The 17,059-nt window shown below is 37.0% G+C and overlaps 2 protein-coding genes and 1 long non-coding RNA gene across 3 annotated transcripts in view; 2 read left to right on the top strand and 1 right to left on the bottom strand.

Annotated features, from left to right (window-relative positions):
- LOC128249890 (uncharacterized) overlaps window positions 1-17,059 on the top strand; it is a 113,534-nt gene that overhangs the window by 3,682 nt on the left and 92,793 nt on the right. The window lies entirely within an intron of this gene.
- LOC106867054 (uncharacterized) lies at window positions 24-2,756 on the top strand. Its single transcript, XM_014932384.2, has one exon. The coding sequence runs from the start codon at window positions 671-673 to the stop codon at window positions 2,633-2,635; it is 1,965 nt and encodes a 654-aa protein (XP_014787870.2). The 5' UTR covers window positions 24-670; the 3' UTR covers window positions 2,636-2,756.
- On the bottom strand, window positions 6,298-14,037 carry LOC106871375 (uncharacterized). The gene is made up of 2 exons (XM_052974508.2): window positions 13,885-14,037; window positions 6,298-8,769 (listed from the first exon to the last, which is right to left on the bottom strand). Exon 2 carries the CDS (start codon window positions 8,411-8,413, stop codon window positions 6,410-6,412), a length of 2,004 nt encoding a protein of 667 aa, XP_052830468.2. The 5' UTR covers window positions 8,414-8,769; window positions 13,885-14,037; the 3' UTR covers window positions 6,298-6,409.

The raw sequence follows: 17,059 nt of genomic DNA, 5'->3' as shown, positions 1-17,059 counted from the left end.
CATAGGAGTAGGAAGGGAGGTAGACGTCTTATAGCGATAGGTAAGAAGACACCTATATTATCTCATACGTGATATTTGAAGACAAGAAACACGACATAAAACGAATATATTTCCAGTCGCCCAAATTACGTTTTACCTTACGTAACTACAAAAGCTAGTCAAACAAGTCTATAAATATATAGATACATACACATATACGCACAAATGTAAATGTAAACACATACACACACACACACACACACACACACATACATGTGCGCGTAAGTGCTCCTATATAAGCAACTTGCGGTTTTTTTAATGCTTCATTGAAGAGAAAACACACAAAACGTTGGAACTCTCTTTAAACTTTTCATTCAGATATTAGTTTTAAATGACTGCAGTATAATGACAGGTAAAGACTGAAAGGATACGCTTAATCTTTACCAGTTTATATTATTTATATACATATATATATATATTTATTTATTTGTTAATTTATACATAAAGAAATAGAGTTACTCAAAAAAGAAAAAAAGAAACAAACTGTTCTTGAGAGGCTGGAGTGAAACAAGATTGAGAAAGAAAAGAAGTGTTAAAATAATTCAAGGAAGTATTTGTACATATTTTAAAAATCGAAAACGACAGAAAAAAAAAGTGCAGTAAAATATAATTAACTGAATTTACAGGGTCAATGGGAAGGCAAATATATTTTTATTTTTCTCTATGGATTACGCTGGCTCTTGCTGGACTGGTTTTAAATATTTTCAATATTGACTGGCAGAAGACAAGCATACCACAAGGTATTTTTCTTATCATTGTGCTTGGAATCCTGCAAGGTTCTGTTTACGAATTCCCTGTGCAGACGATTGCTACATTGATTGTCGGCGGCAAAAATCGAGAAAATCCAAAGGCTGTAGCTGACAATTTCACACTCATACTAAACTACAACTTATTAGCAGTTACAGTTGATGATATTGAAGAATGCTTCCAGACAATGTTTCAAGCATTCATGGGCAATTTATGTTTCAATGTATCTGCTGTTCTTGTCAGTGCAACGTCGGAAGAAGATCTCAAAATACATGAACTAGATTGTCGTGATAAATACCGGAAGTTAATATACGATGAACTTTTCAAAGAAGGTGTCTGTTTCGCTAATGGCTACTATGATGATATCAATCAAGACCGCTACAGGAAAGTATGGATGTATTATCAAACGTGTCCAAAAGATATTTTCATTAGTCAACACCTTGATTCAATATGTGATCGATTTGCACAAGAATTTATGGTAATTCACCGCACCAGTAAAGTTTTACGTAAATGTGGACAATATCAAGATCTAATGTTGCTATCTGAGGGAGAATCTTTTGCTTATACATATACTGACATTGAATATTATGGAAAGATGGCCCGTCCTTATAACCAGCCCACCTTTTACTATTCATCTGACGTGCAAAATATATTTAACCGGCGATTTGATTACACCTTAGTATTGGATGCCGATACAGGGGTGCCGGATGGAACGGTAGAAAAACTTCTCGGAATAGCTGCAGCAAACCCAGAGAAAGGGATCATCCAACCATCTATAAAACTAAGTCGCGATGTAAACGATACCCTGTACATGAGACTGGAAGCGATGAGACAAATGATCTACGAGCCAATGACAAATGCTGTCACAGCATTACTCGGTCAGTGTGGTTTCTTCGGAAAAGGGCTCATCAAAAACCGTATATACATCGATAACATAATCGGGAGTAGAGACAATCTAATCGAACGTGTTCCTATTGATGTTCTTAGTCACGACACATTTGAAGCAGCTTTACTCAAACCCTACTATGCCGGCTCAGTGTTCTTACTGGAAGCTCCCAGTTTTAATTACATTACATGGAACATTCGAGAACGACGTTGGAATCGAGGTGAGGTTATATTATCCATGTACTTCTGGAAAAATACGATTGGTATAATTTTTAGGAGCTTACAGAAAGTTTTTCAAAGGGATAAGTTTAATAAAACAGTTCTGAGGACGGAAAGTAAACTTGATTTCGTTACGGCTTATATTGCCCATTCGGCATTAAGACAGATGTTAATGAAACCTTTCTTACTTATATTTATTTGTTTACACGTTGGTATAGAACTCAGGTTTTCAATTGCCCCAATCGCTGTCATTATGTTCTTGGTTCTTGTCTTCCCTAAAATTGCTACGTGTACCAGATCAAACGTTAAATATGTTATAATTGAAACTTTGACATCCATCTTACAATTTACGCCTGAAGCCATTGTTGGTTGCGTACGCATCTTTCGTGCAATCCAAGCGAATATTTCCGCCAATTGTAAATGGATTCCACAAAGATCTGTCGAAGAAGAATTTAAAAGCTGCAATCCTTTCCTCTCCAGTCTGAAACACTTATGGATGTACTCTTTATTGGCCGCTGTTGTTGCTCCGCTGGTAGTCATTTTTGCTCCCAGTTCAAGTCTTATATTAAGTATGTTGATCACTTTATTTCTTCTTCCGCTGTTTACTGGGGTAACGTCATTAAAAATGAATTTTCATTTCGGATCCACTTCTTCGTTTGAGCCCAACGAACACCCTGATATTTGTGTAATTGCTTCTCCTAAGATCTTCAGTTCTGGACTCAAATATAAAATTAATGATGTCTGAACGAGAAAACCAAACTGAGTCAACGAAACAAAGTCTAGATTGAAAAGAAAAAAAAATCCCATCTAAAACGCATTGACTCTCATTAATTCACCTCACTTAAATTATTACTTATTTATGAAATACTGACAGTTATATATATATATATATATATATATATATATATATATATATATATATATATATATATATATATATATAAACATTGATAAGAAAACAAACATCAAATGCGAGTCAACGACTTTATATAACACCACGCTTCAATACATTTGATCATATATAAACATTACCATGGCCTTTAACCATGCCTTTTATTATTTTTTTTATCTCTCTCTCAGTCTCATTTGAGCAAGTCTTTCTCGCAGTCTTATGAACTTTTCTGTCTTCGTAAAAAGAGGCGAAATTGGAATTGATTTACTGCTATCTCAGGTTTTTATTTTTGATGTTCTGTATAATTCTAAAAATTGTTTACACGGCCAATTGTTGACCATGCTGACGATGAGGAGGGGAAGAAGGATGAGGCTGATGATGATGATGATAATCCTCATATTATTGTTATTGCTATTATTATTATTGTTGTTGTTGTTGTTGTTGTTTGTGTTGTTGCTGTTACGACTGCTTTTATTATTGTTGCTATTGCCAATATTCTTATTATATCAAAAATGGCTCATTACGAAAGTAAGCCCGTACATACACATTCATAGTTACAACCACATCTTGTGAAAGACAAGTTTTACTTTCAGTTTTATACATACATACATCCATATATATATATATATATATATATATATATATATATATATATACATTCTGTGTCACGTTGAATCTCTTCGAGAACTACGTTAAGTGTGCACGTGTCTGTGGAGTGCTCAGCCACTTGCACGTAAATTTCACGAGCGGGCTGTTCCGTTGATCGGATCAACTGGGACCCTCGTCGTCGTAACCGACGCAGTGCCACAACGATATATATATATATATATATATATATATATATATATATATATATATATATATATATATATATATATACATACATACTAGTGTAGCCGTGTCGTCAAAACTGCAAACAATTTTATTACTGATAGAAAATGTCTTTATCAAAACAATGAGAGAAACCATTGATAAATTCAACATTTGGGTAAATATATGTGTATGTACAGAATTGAAGCACTTGAAGAATCAGATGCTGTTGTAATGTCTCTATATATGTGGTTGCTATAATATGTGTTGATGTTATGGTATATACTCCAGAATAAAAATGTTGTTGCTAATATAGTTGCTTTGGTATATATTGATGTTATGACGCAGGTAGTTTAACATTAACATTTTCTGTGATAATATGGTTGCTATGACATATGTTGATGTTATGACCATACACTCTGGCATTATTATCGTCTTTCTAATGCTGGTTGTTATAGAATGTCAGTTCTAGTATTGTTACATGTGTGGTTAATATCTTTGCGGTTCCTAAGGCAGCAAGTTGGCAGAATCGTTAGCACGCCGGGTGAAATGCTTAGCGGTATTACGTCCGTCTTTACGTTCTGAGTTCAAATATTGCCGCGGTTTACTTTGCTTTTCATTCTTCCTTAATCGATAAAATAAGTACCAGTTGAACAATGAAGCCAATTTAATCCCCAAAACTGCTGGCATTATACCAAAATTTGAAACCGAAATCCATTGATTGTCTTAGCATTGCAACACGATTAGCAGAAAATTTTCTTTCACCCAGCTGGACAATGTACTTGGATTATCACAGGGGATTTTTCCCCTCAAGCCAATGAAAAATTATTCTACTGCCTATGTATGCATGTGTGTGTGTGTGTGTCTGTGTGTGTGCGTGTGTGTATTTTTATTTAATTACATGATTCACTCCATGGGGTGGTCGGTTCTTTTCCAGTCTTTCAAAGGTTTATAAATTACTTTGCTATTTAAGGTAAATTCTTTCCTACTCTTGGCACAAGGCCCTAAATTTGGGGGGAGGGGCCCAGTCGATTAGATCGATCCAGTACGCAACTAGTACTTAATTTATCGACCCTGAAAAGATGAAAGACAAAGTCGACCTCGGCGGAATTTGAACTCAGAGCGTTAAGACTGACAAAATACCGCTAAGCATTTCGCCCGGCGTGCTAACCACTCTGTCAGCTCGCCGCCTTTCCACAGAATGATACTGCAGGCAGTATCCATGGGTTTTCGTAGTAATGGTTATAGCAGCAGACGACTGGCTTCTTCACATCGCTGTTTGGCGAGTAAAAAAAAAAAATACAGTTTAGTCGTTAAGCTATTTGGTACGAATTGACCCTATAATGTAAAGAAAACTGACCTATCGTTTCTTCCACTTCATTAATTACAAAATTCAAAATAAATTTTCATAAATTATTTTTATAAATAATCATAGATCTTTACACATATTCATTCATATTCCAAATTTTCATGTTTTCATAAATTATTATACAATGTTTTCCATAAACTTTCATAAATTATTATACAATTATTCACACATGTTGATAAATTTTCACAAGTATTTACATATATTTTATATATTCTTGTTTTGCTTTGTTTTTTTATTTTGATACAAATTTAAATGAGGAAGAATAAAAAGTGAAACTGTGAAAATTAAACAGTGTTTTTTTTTTCTCTTCTTTTTATTTGCGTTATTGTATTTGTTTGGAGATGAAGTATTCTGGGCAAATTGTAAAGAAGTCTGCAAGTTATGATCTTGGCCAGGGAAACCTGGTAAACAACCTTACCTGTTGTACAGTTCAAGAAAACAAAATTATATCTGGTCGTGGGGTGGAGAAATTCGTTTGAACCCAAGTATTTCGTGGTTCGATTCCGAGAAAATAAAAGAGATGACTATAAAAATGAGATCTTTTCTGTTGTTACAGATTTTCAAAATCTAAAATTAAGTGAAAATTGCTGTACATTTTTTTATGAGAATCTGCATCTGCGATTCATTTATTCAGAAAAAATTTTAGGAAAATATTACAGAAATTTAAAGGTTGATTACTTTTACCCAATCAGAAAACAAGATTTGGAAGCTAAGCAATTTGCATGTGATAAATTGTGTATCATGAAAATGAAAGTAACCGTGACAAGACGAAGCTTTAAACCAAGGGTTCCCATTTTTACCCGTGGACCCTTTGATTTCCATTTTACACGGGTGGACTCTCATACCCGTTCGATGTTTAAAAACTCTTATTGTATTAAATTAGATATTATTAGGACTTGTATAAATATTCTTTTCTACTCTAGGCACAAGGCTCGAAATTTTGGGGGAGGGGACCAGTCGATTAGATCGACCCAGTATGCAACTGGTACTTGGTTTATAGACCCCTGGAAGGATGGAAGGCAAAGTCGACCTCGACGGAATTTGAACTCAGAACGTAAAGACAGACGAAATACCGCAAAGCATTTCGCCTGGCATGCTAACGTTTCTGCCAGCCTTCTTGTTTTCTTTTTGGTCGTCTTCTAAAGCTATATATAATTGTTAACAAGCTGCCGTTACAAATACATGAAACAATATGTATACTAACCAGTTAATTTCACATGCAAATATTGTATGGCGATGAAGCAATAACGAGAAATAATCTTTTCTTGAAATATATATTAAAACAAACAATTTTTAGTCACTGCTATTTGGTGTACGGAAAAGTCAAAATAAACGCTTCATTTTCAGAGAAATTTATTCCAAATTATGACAGTTTCAATAAATAATATGATTGATTCGATTAAATATCGTGACTGATGTTTCAAATAAAAATAGAAATAGGATGAGATTTACCACATATTATCATATGCCTGGTTTAGGTAAGCACCCGTAGAATTGATAGTCGTCGTTTTTAAACCTAAAGTCAAGCTGCTAGTACTTCCAAGAACACTAACTTGTAGGTGCTGTTTTGAAGTTGAAATTACACTTCGGGAGGATTTCAAGTCCATAGTTAGTGATGTTAGCCCAGTAAACAGCGGAAGAAGAAATAAAGTTATCAACATACAGAGAATAATGCTTGAACTTGGAACAAAAATCACTACCACCGGAGCAACAACAGCGGCCAATAAAGAGTACATCCATAAGTGTTTCAGACTGGAGAGGAAAGGATTGCAGTTTTTAAATTCTTCTTCGATAGATCTTTGTGGAATCCATTTACAATTGGCGGAAATATTCGCTTGGATTGCACGAAAGATGCGTACGCAACCAACAATGGCTTCAGGTGTAAATTGTAAAAATGATGTCAAAATTTCTATAATGATGTATTTAACGTTTGATTTGGTACACGTAGCAAATTTAGGGAAGACAAGAACCAAGAACATAATTACAAAGATTGGTGTATGCGGATACCTTAGGTCTATACCAACGTGTAAACAAATAAATATAAGTAAGAAAGGTTTCATTAACATCTGTCTTAATGCCGAATGGGCAATATAAGCCGTAACGAAATCAAGTTTACTTTCCGTCCTCAGAACTGTTTTATTAAACTTATCCCTTTGAAAAACTTTCTGTAAGCTCCTAAAAATTATACCAATCGTATTTTTCCAGAAGTACATGGATAATATAACCTCACCTCGATTCCAACGTCGTTCTCGAATGTTCCATGTAATGTAATTAAAACTGGGAGCTTCCAGTAAGAACACTGAGCCGGCATAGTAAGGTTTGAGTAAAGCTGCTTCAAATGTGTCGTGACTAAGAACATCAATAGGAACACGTTCGATTAGATTTTCTCTACTCCCGATTATGTTATCGATGTATATACGGTTTTTGATGAGCCCTTTTCCGAAGAAACCACACTGACCGAGTAATGCTGTGACAGCATTTGTCATTGGCTCGTAGATCATTTGTCTCATCGCTTCCAGTCTCATGTACAGGGTATCGTTTACATCGCGACTTAGTTTTATAGATGGTTGGATGATCCCTTTCTCTGGGTTTGCTGCAGCTATTCCGAGAAGTTTTTCTACCGTTCCATCCGGCACCCCTGTATCGGCATCCAATACTAAGGTGTAATCAAATCGCCGGTTAAATATATTTTGCACGTCAGATGAATAGTAAAAGGTGGGCTGGTTATAAGGACGGGCCATCTTTCCATAATATTCAATGTCAGTATATGTGTAAGCAAAAGATTCTCCCTCAGATAGCAACATTAGATCTTGATATTGTCCACATTTACGTAAAACTTTACTGGTGCGATGAATTACCATAAATTCTCGTGCAAATCGATCACATATTGAATCAAGGTGTTGATGGATGAAAATATCCCCTGGACAGTATTGGAAATACATCCATACGTTCTTAAAACGGTCTTGATTGATATCGTCATAGTAGCCATTAGCGAAACAGACACCTTCTTTGAAAAGTTCATCGTATATTAACTTCCGGTATTTATCACGGCATTCTAACTCACATGATATGAGATCTTCTTTCGAAGTTGCACTGACAAGAACAGCAGATACATTGAAACATAAATTGCCCATGAATGCTTGAAACATTGTCTGGAAGCATTCTTCAATATCATCAACTGTAACTGCTAACAAGTTATAGTTGAGAATGAGCGTTAAATTGTCGCCTTCAGCCGTTGGGTTTTTCCTTCTGTTGCCGCCGACAATCAATGTAGCAATCGTCTGCACCGGAAATTCGTAAACAGAACCTTGCAGGATTCCAAGCACAATGACAAGAATAATACCTTGTGGTATGCTTGTCTTGTGCCAGTCAATATTGAAAATATTTAGAGCAACACTACACAGAGCAAAAACGATCCATAACATAAAATATAAAAAACTTCCTATATTCATTGTACATAATTCTCTTTTATCAATCTTTACTATTTTATAGTTTTACATGTTTTCTTAAACTCTTTTTGTATATCATTTTTATAGTTTAATTTGTTTTGTTGCTTTAATTTTTCTTGTAATTACTTTATTCTATATTGGTTTTTTTTTTTTTTTGTGTGTCCTTATTGGTTACGTTTTCTTTCCTTCGTTCTTGGTTTGGATCTTCTTCGTTACGATTTATTGCGTTTCGATGGCTGTTCTTTCATGTTTTCTTCTTTACATTTCGTCACATTTTATCATTTTGGAACACTTCGACAGATTTCCATCTAAAGTACTTCATCGTTTTGGTTTTCTTCAGACACCATTTTGGTTACATTCTGCCAAGAATAACAAATAATAATAATAATAATAATAATAATAATAATAATAATAATAATAATAATAATAATAATAATAATAATAATAATAATAATAACTGTTGTTGTTGTGGTGGTGAATAAAAAAGAAAGAACATGCATGATAATTGATATAGCATATCCTGATGACAACAGGATCAAAGAGAAAGAAGAAGAAAAAATAAAACAACTATGACGATTTGAAGTGGGAAATACGAAGGTTGTGGTCAATGAAGAGAGAAGACGTGATACCAAAGTAATTGGTGCTCTTGGAAGTATCAGAACTCAACTACCAGCATGGCTGAAAAAGATCGGTGCAAGTGTGAAGGTAGAACGCCTACAAGAATCAGCAATGCTTGGAGCTGCAAGAATTCTTTTACGGCTCACGATCGTAAGGTCTTGAGTTCAATTCCTGGCGATGCGTTGTGTCCTTGAGCAAGACGCTTTAGATCACATTGCTCCATTCGGCTGGCAAAAATGACTTGTACCTGTAATTCAAAGGGGCCAGCCTTGTCACATTGGATTTCACTAATTTTGGATCACCATGAAAACGTTGCTAACATGTATTTTCGGAAATTTGGGTCGCACGGGCGCTTCAAAAGCGGAAGAACGTCCCTGGAAGACGATGATCGGTCTGGAAGACGATGATCGGTCTGGAAGACGATGATCGGTCTGGAAGACCTGCCATGAGCGTCACCCCCGGAAATGTGGAGAAAATGCATCAGCTTGTGTATGAGGATCGTCGGAGGGGACAATCAACGACATTGCTGATATTTTTGGCCTGTCGTATGGGTCCGTGCAGGCAATCCTCACGTCTGGATTGAACATGCGGCGTGTCACTTCTAAGTTTGTCCCTCGCCTACTGACCATTGAACAGTAAGAACGTCGAAGTCTGTCAAGATCTCCGTCAGCGTATCGCTGATGACCTCCTCCTTCATGTCGACCATCATCCCAGGTGACAGGAGTTGGGTCTACGAGTACGACCCTGAGATGAAGCAGCAGTCGTCACAATGGAAGAGGCGTTCATCTCCACGACCGAAGAAAGCACAACAGAGCTGCAACTCAATCAAAAGCATGCTCCGCGTTTTCTTTTCTTCTTTTTCCGACATCCGCGATATTGTGCATCGAGAATTCTGCCGACCCCACCCCGGGCCAGGCCGTCAATAGAGTGATCTAATGTGACGTTTTGTAGCGTTTGGAGGAGGACATTCGGCGAAAGCGACCGGATTTGTGGAGCGCAAAGAATTGGATCCTTCACGACGAGAAGGCACTCTGTCACCAAGTTCTCCTCAAAAACAACATGGTATTGCTTCAGCACCTGCCCTATTTGTCAGATTTATCACCTGTGGACTTCCATCTCTTCCCCCAACATGAAAATGAAGCTGAAAGGTTGCCGTTTTAACATTGTTGTCGGGATCCAGAGCGAATCCTAGAAGGTCCTATACTCGCTTATGGAAAACGACTTCCAGGCCGGATTCCAAAAGTGGCAGGAACGCTGGGACCCGTGTATCGCTGCGCAAGGAGACTATTTCGAAGGAGATGGTGATAAAACTTAAGTAAATAGCCAGCTGGAAACGATGTTTCCTGGGGCTAAACAACAGTAACAATCGTCTTATCCAGGGCAGACACATTATGTTGGCAAATAGTTTTTACTTTAAAGGACTGTTACTGAATATCTCTCTTTCAGAGATTTAGAAATAATAATGTTTCTATTTTTTTTATTATTATTAAACATAACTAGTTTGGGAACTTTTTGACACCATCTGGTATATGACTGTGCGTCGCGCCGTGTCTTTGTCGTCATAAATAACATTCTTTGTTACTTTTTAAATTTATCTTGAAGGAGGGATAGGTGTATTATCAAAATATCTGCTGTCACGTTGGTATTCATATTAACAAATTGTTCTGCCGGGGCCTTTTATCTATTTATTTATTTGTTTATTTATTTATTTTCAGCGTACTGCAATAACAACAACAGCACGGATAGTAGCGCTAATAATAACACTATCTGCGACAGTAACTACAGGTGCCGAAAATAGTCAGTGAGTATAGCAACAGCAGCAGCAACTCGGAAAACGGAAGGCTACAAGACATATAAGACAGCACGAACGAAAAGGTCAAGAAGCCAAAATGACGCCGTTCAGTGAAGCGTGAAAATGAGGTTGTAATGGGGGGTTGTAATGGCTGAAATCGTTGAACGTTGTTGTTGTTGTTGTTTACACTGTTATTGTTGTGGTTGTTGTTTAGTTTGTTGTTGTTGCGGATGTTGTTTAGTCTCAAGAACTGATCTACATTCCGACATGACGGTCCTACATCTCCCCCACGAGGAATAAACCCAGAGCCTTGCTGTTCGAGATGTCTTTTTATATTTATCTTTTACTAGTTTCGGTCATTAGACTGCGGCCATGCTGGAGCACCGCCTTGAAGGGTTTCAGTCGAAATCATTGACTGCAGTACTTCTGTTTCTTTCTTTTTTTTTTTTAGAAAAAAAAAATTCTAGTTAGTACTTATTCTATCGGTGTCTTATACGGAACAGCTGAGTTACGGAAACATAAACAAACCAACAGCGGTTGTCAAGCGGGATGGGGGACACAAAAATACACAGACATATACACGATAGACTTCCACACAGTTTCCATCTGCCAAATTTACTCATAAGGCATTACTCGACCCGGGACTATTATAAAAGACACTTGCCTAAGGAGGCTGTGCAGTAGGACTGAACCTGAAACCACACAGTCATGCCTATACATATTTAAAACGGTAAGGCGTCATTTGTAGCAAGTTTGGTTGCTAAGAGTAGCTGTGTGGTAAGTAGTTTGCTTACCAACCTCATGGTTCTGGGTTCAGTCCCACTGCGCGACACGTTGGGCGAGCGTCTTCTGCTATAGCCTCGGGCTGACCAAAGTCTTGTGAGTGAATTTCGTAGGCGGAAACTGAAAAGAAGCCCTTCATATATATATATATATGTATATGTTTGTGTGTCTGTGTTTGTCCCCCAACTATCGCTTGCCATCCGATGCTGGTGTATTTACGTCCCCGAAACTTAGCAGTTCGGTAAAAGAAGAACGATAGAATAAGTACTAGGCTTACAAAGAATAAGTTCGACTAAAGGCGGTGCTCCAGCATGGCCGCAGTGTAAATCACTGAAATAAAAGAGTTAAAGAGTTAAAGAGACCGAATGACAAAGCAAAGGCTCTTTCGTTGAATCGCGATCTCGAAGGTGTGGTAGAACAGTGACTTGATATCGATTTACATTGGTCGATACGGTATGATGAACAAGATACCAATTTGTGACATAACTTAACGTCATTTCAAGACGTATTGAAAGACAAGCAGTAAGGATGTTGACATTGATGCTTTTAATGCCAGGGATGGAGGAGGAGGAGGGCGGGGGCTTCCAACAGGTTGTCTAAAAATAATCTGTTGACCAAAACGCAATATTACGCAGTGAATAGAGATAGATACACCAGTTTATTTTTTAAAGCTTTACATAGACAGGCACACACACACACACACACACACACACACACACACACACACACACACACACACTCATTTACACACATTCGCATACATATATACATACATACATGATGGCCTCCACTCGTGACCGACGAAGACCATTGCTGACCTTCAGGAACATTGTGTGCTCTAGAACTAACTGATATTTTGCATTTGCGACTCCGTTGATAGATAGATAGATAGATAGATAGATAGATAGATAGATAGATAGATAGATAGATAGATAGATAGACATTGCACACACAAATATATGATAGACAGTCATCAGACGAACATGATCGATAGCCTATGACCAGTCGAACTGTTAAATGATAGGTAATGGAGACATCATAAGGTAGACGATTGTAGACAAATAGGTGAAAGATAGGCATACGATAAATAGACAGGAGTCTGAAAAAAAATTCGATACATTAGCAATGAATAAATATATATTAAGTAGACTTTAGACTAGTGTTTCTCTACTATTTTTCTACCTATGGAGTCTTTTGATTCTTATTTTACCCGGAAGGACCCTCACACCCGTTCCATGTTTTAAAAAAATCTCATTGCATTTTTATTATTTAATATCATTAGGAATTGTATTTAAGAAAATTATTAAAACGTGTTTTGTAGAAGCATAAGCAATATATTGCAAATAATTTCTAACAACAAAATCTTGACCCCCGGTTGAGAACCACTGCATTAGACAGACAAAAAGATGACAAAATAGAGCCATGGATATATAGAAGAAGGGCCGACGATGGGCAAGGTGATGATAAATTGACAATGAGACTGAAAACAACAAACATAATAATCAAGCCAGTAGTAATATAGGACAGAAAGAAAGATGATCGACAATAGATAGACAAATAGATGACAAACGGACAAAATGAACATATATATATATATATATATATATATATATATATATATATATGGACATTTCTCAGACTGTTTTTCTTTTGATGGTGGGCGTTTGCGTCAGAAATATAAAAATTTTATAAAAAAAACTACCCGCATTGTCAGAAACTTTCTATTTTCTCTCTTTTTTACCTTCGATACACACAAACACACGCACACACATGCACACACATGCACACAAAGGATAAACGTATTATACATAGACAATGGAATGGCAAACAGGCGTTAAACAAGGGATGGGTTGACAAATATATAACTAGACAAGGGGCGGACAAATAAATTATTAACAGGTATTAGACAAATACGCAAACTACAGGTAGAAAACAGATAGAGATAGGACTAACGATAAATAGGTGATAAGCAGACGACAGATAGCCATGCTGGTCAAAAGACACGTAGGCTTGTAGACATACTGAATAGCAGATGCATAGTGTTGGTTGAGAGACAGATAAAGGGAAAAATAAGCGATCGAGAAACTGGAAAATACTTATTGCAAAACCGTAAAACAAGGTGGAGATTAATTAATGAATAAATAAAAATGTGGAACAAGCAAAAGATGAGGAAATTGCGACGAAAATAGAAGGTGGTAAAGCAGACAAATGGAGTCCGCCAAATTCAGAAAAGGAAGCTGGCAGTGACATTGCGGAATCTGGAAACAAAAATATAAAATACCGTTGACTCCATGAATTCGTTTGGCGTTTACAGAATGTCCATCAACTTCTTGTCAGCTATCACTGCTTTGGACTGACTGATACCGAGTGGACAATCGACAAACTTGACCATGGTCATGCATTACTTCACATTATCGCCACTACTGTTTGCTAATTCTACCACCGCCATCCCCACCCCCACCTACACGACTACCACCATCATTAGTACAATCATCACCATCATCACCACCATTGCAACAGTACCACGACCACCACGACGATGACGACGACCCCCCCAACCACCACCACTACCAATGTTACTAAGCTTTTCCGGAAAGCTACCTAACAATTTGTTGCCCTGCCACCATTTTACTTCGTCATTCGCCGAGGCAAACTTAACATTCGTAAAATCATTCCGACACACACATATACACACATGCACATACACACATACATACACACGCACGCACGCTTGCACGCCCGCACACACACTTTCTCTATCTCCCTCTCTCTCTCTCTCTCTCTCGCGTAAATTCATTCATACCCAATACATACACATACCTACACGCATACACACACGACCCCCTCCACAGACACATACACACACACACTCAGGGTTGCCTCAAGTAAAAGAATAAAAGAATTTTTAAAATAACTGAAAAACTGATCGTCGTAACTGACGGAGTGCCATTTTTTTAGCCTCATCTGTCCAAATGATCTTATCAAGAAGTCACTGAGTATTAAGCCACGCGCTTTCGGTAAAAAGGTAAACTTGCAAAGCTACCCCTCACATGACGGCTAACACTCTAGTAGCAATTATAATAACTAAAGAATAATTCCTTTTTTTTCTACTCAAGGCACAAGGCCCGAAATTTTGGGGGAGGGCGCCAGTCGATTAGATCGGCCCTAGTACGCAACTGGTACTTAATAATTCATCAACCCCGAAAGGATGAAAGGCAAAGTCGACCTTGGCGGAATATGAACTCAGAACGTAAAGACAGACGAAATACCGCTAAGCATTTCGCCCGGCGTGCCAACGTTTCTGCCAGCTCGCAGCCGAATAACTACAAAATAATATCGTAAAGTGGCTGTAAACATATTTGAAGAAACAGACCAAGTAATTTAATTCATTGATTAACCAATTAAAATTATACTTTCATTCAATAAAGAAATCAACTATGTGATTTGGGGTCGAGTCCTACAGCGCAGTACCTTTGGCAGGAGTCTTCTACTAAACCTTCGGGCCGATCAAAGTCTTGTCAGTGGATTTGGTAGATGGAAACTGTGTGGTAGCCTATTATATTTGTGTGTATGTGTATGTGTATGTGTGTGTGAGCATATGTATGTGTGTGTATGTGTTTGTGTTATGTTTGTTCCCACCACCGCTTGACAATCGGTGTTGGTATACTTACGACTTCGTGACATAGCGGTTTGGCTAGAGAGACCGATAAAATAAATACCACACTGCCTGGGGGCGATTTGTTCGACTTAAAAACCGCTGAAGGCAGTGCTCCAGCATGTTCGCAGCTCAATGACTGAAGCAACGAAAAGATTTTTAAAAATAATAAAGTTATGTAAATAATTCAAATTAATTCCAGTCAAAAGGGCAGGGGACGACAACCCTTTTAATTTTAAACCCTTAACAATTATTTTAAAGGAACTGCGTTGGAGAGCAAGTCTGATGTTCAGTAACATAGTAACCAGGTTATGACAACTTATTCAGCTGTGTGGTCAATGGCATTATATTTTATGTAGCTTTATGTGTTTTTTTTGTTTCTTTGATGTTACAAAAATAACCGCAGTGAAAAATCTAGAAATACTTTCGGTCGTTGACCCATAAAAAAGTCATTGTGCTAACCTCCAATTTTACTGTTGCTTTGTTCGCTATTTTGACTATTATTATTATTGTTGTTGTTGTTGTTGTTGTTCTTGTTCTTCTTCTTCTTCTTCTTCTTCTTCTTCTTCTTCTTCTTCTTCTTCTTCTTCTTCCTTTTGTTGTTGCTGTTGTTGTTGTTGTTGTTATTAATATTATTATTATTATTATTATTATTATTATTATTATTATTATTATTATTATTATTATTATTATCCCTTCGTAACACGGTGTAGGTAAAAATGCACCGGAGTCTTTAGTCATCTGTCAAGTTACAACAAGGACCTCAGACAGAGATAATACTTTCTTTAAGATGTGCACGAATGGGAACCCAAGTTCGAAATTTCCCTAAGACACCTGATGAAGACTGGATGGTATATCATCCGAAACGTTGTGTTAACAACAAACAAGATGAGGACAAATATCCGTCAAATGTAAATAATGTACATAAATCTTCATCTCTTAAATAACTGTATACATATATATGTATATAGATATGCATCTATGGGTACAGGACATCACAAAACGTAAACAACATGAAAAACGAAAATAAAGATGGGTACGCAAACAACGCGAGAAACAAATGGAAAACAAGACAAGTAACATAAAGAACGACTCTTCATCAGTTGTCAGCTGTCCTTCTACTCCCTACACACACACACACACACACACACACACACACACACATCGCCCTTCCTTATTCTCCGAATTTCAATTCTCATTAAGATGAATTTTTAAAAAAGGAAAACAAAAGAAAAAAACTCTATGTCGTCTGCATAATTTAAACGTTCTTTATTGTCCATTCATTGTCAGAAATATAGAAAAGAACAGGTTCATGAAGAGAAGAATATGATTGAGACAGACACCTACATAATTCTATGGGATGATTAAACAGGAAAGAACAAGGGCGGTTTAATGCCAGCTGTCCGCACGCTCCCCTATTTAGTTTTTGTGTAACGGAGGGTTGTCGATCGGTGCATTCCTGGAGGCGAAGATGTCGTAAAGTAAAAAGAAGTCTTCTCATTTATTTATTTATATTATAGGTGTGGGGTAATGACTCAAGTGCATAAATTTATAGATACACGTGAATATACACTCACAGCCTGACAGATGTCTCTTTGTGCTTAGTTCTTCATTTTATACTATCATGCGTGCACACACAATTACATGCACACGCGCGCACACTCAGAGAAAGAGAGAGAGAGAGAGAGAGAGAGAGAGAGAGAGAGAGAGTTGTCAGATAAATGTGTTCGTTTCTTTCCGATATTTGAAGTTATTCGAAAAATATTTTTTATGTCGCGCTTTATTTATTTACTTATATGTG

Source organism: Octopus bimaculoides, chromosome 18, assembly GCF_046866305.1.
Source record: "Octopus bimaculoides isolate indiv1 chromosome 18, ASM4686630v1, whole genome shotgun sequence".
In the NCBI taxonomy this organism is placed as follows: domain Eukaryota; kingdom Metazoa; phylum Mollusca; class Cephalopoda; order Octopoda; family Octopodidae; genus Octopus; species Octopus bimaculoides.
Note: the sequence above shows the minus strand (reverse complement) of the source record. Positions and strands in the feature narration are given on the sequence as shown.

What these genes read in the sequence shown, in the direction of transcription:
- LOC106867054 (XM_014932384.2), top strand. Translation starts at nt 671, where the DNA reads ATGGGAAGGCAAATATATTTTTATTTTTCTCTATGGATTACGCTGGCT.
- LOC106871375 (XM_052974508.2), bottom strand. Translation starts at nt 8,413, where the DNA reads ATGAATATAGGAAGTTTTTTATATTTTATGTTATGGATCGTTTTTGCT.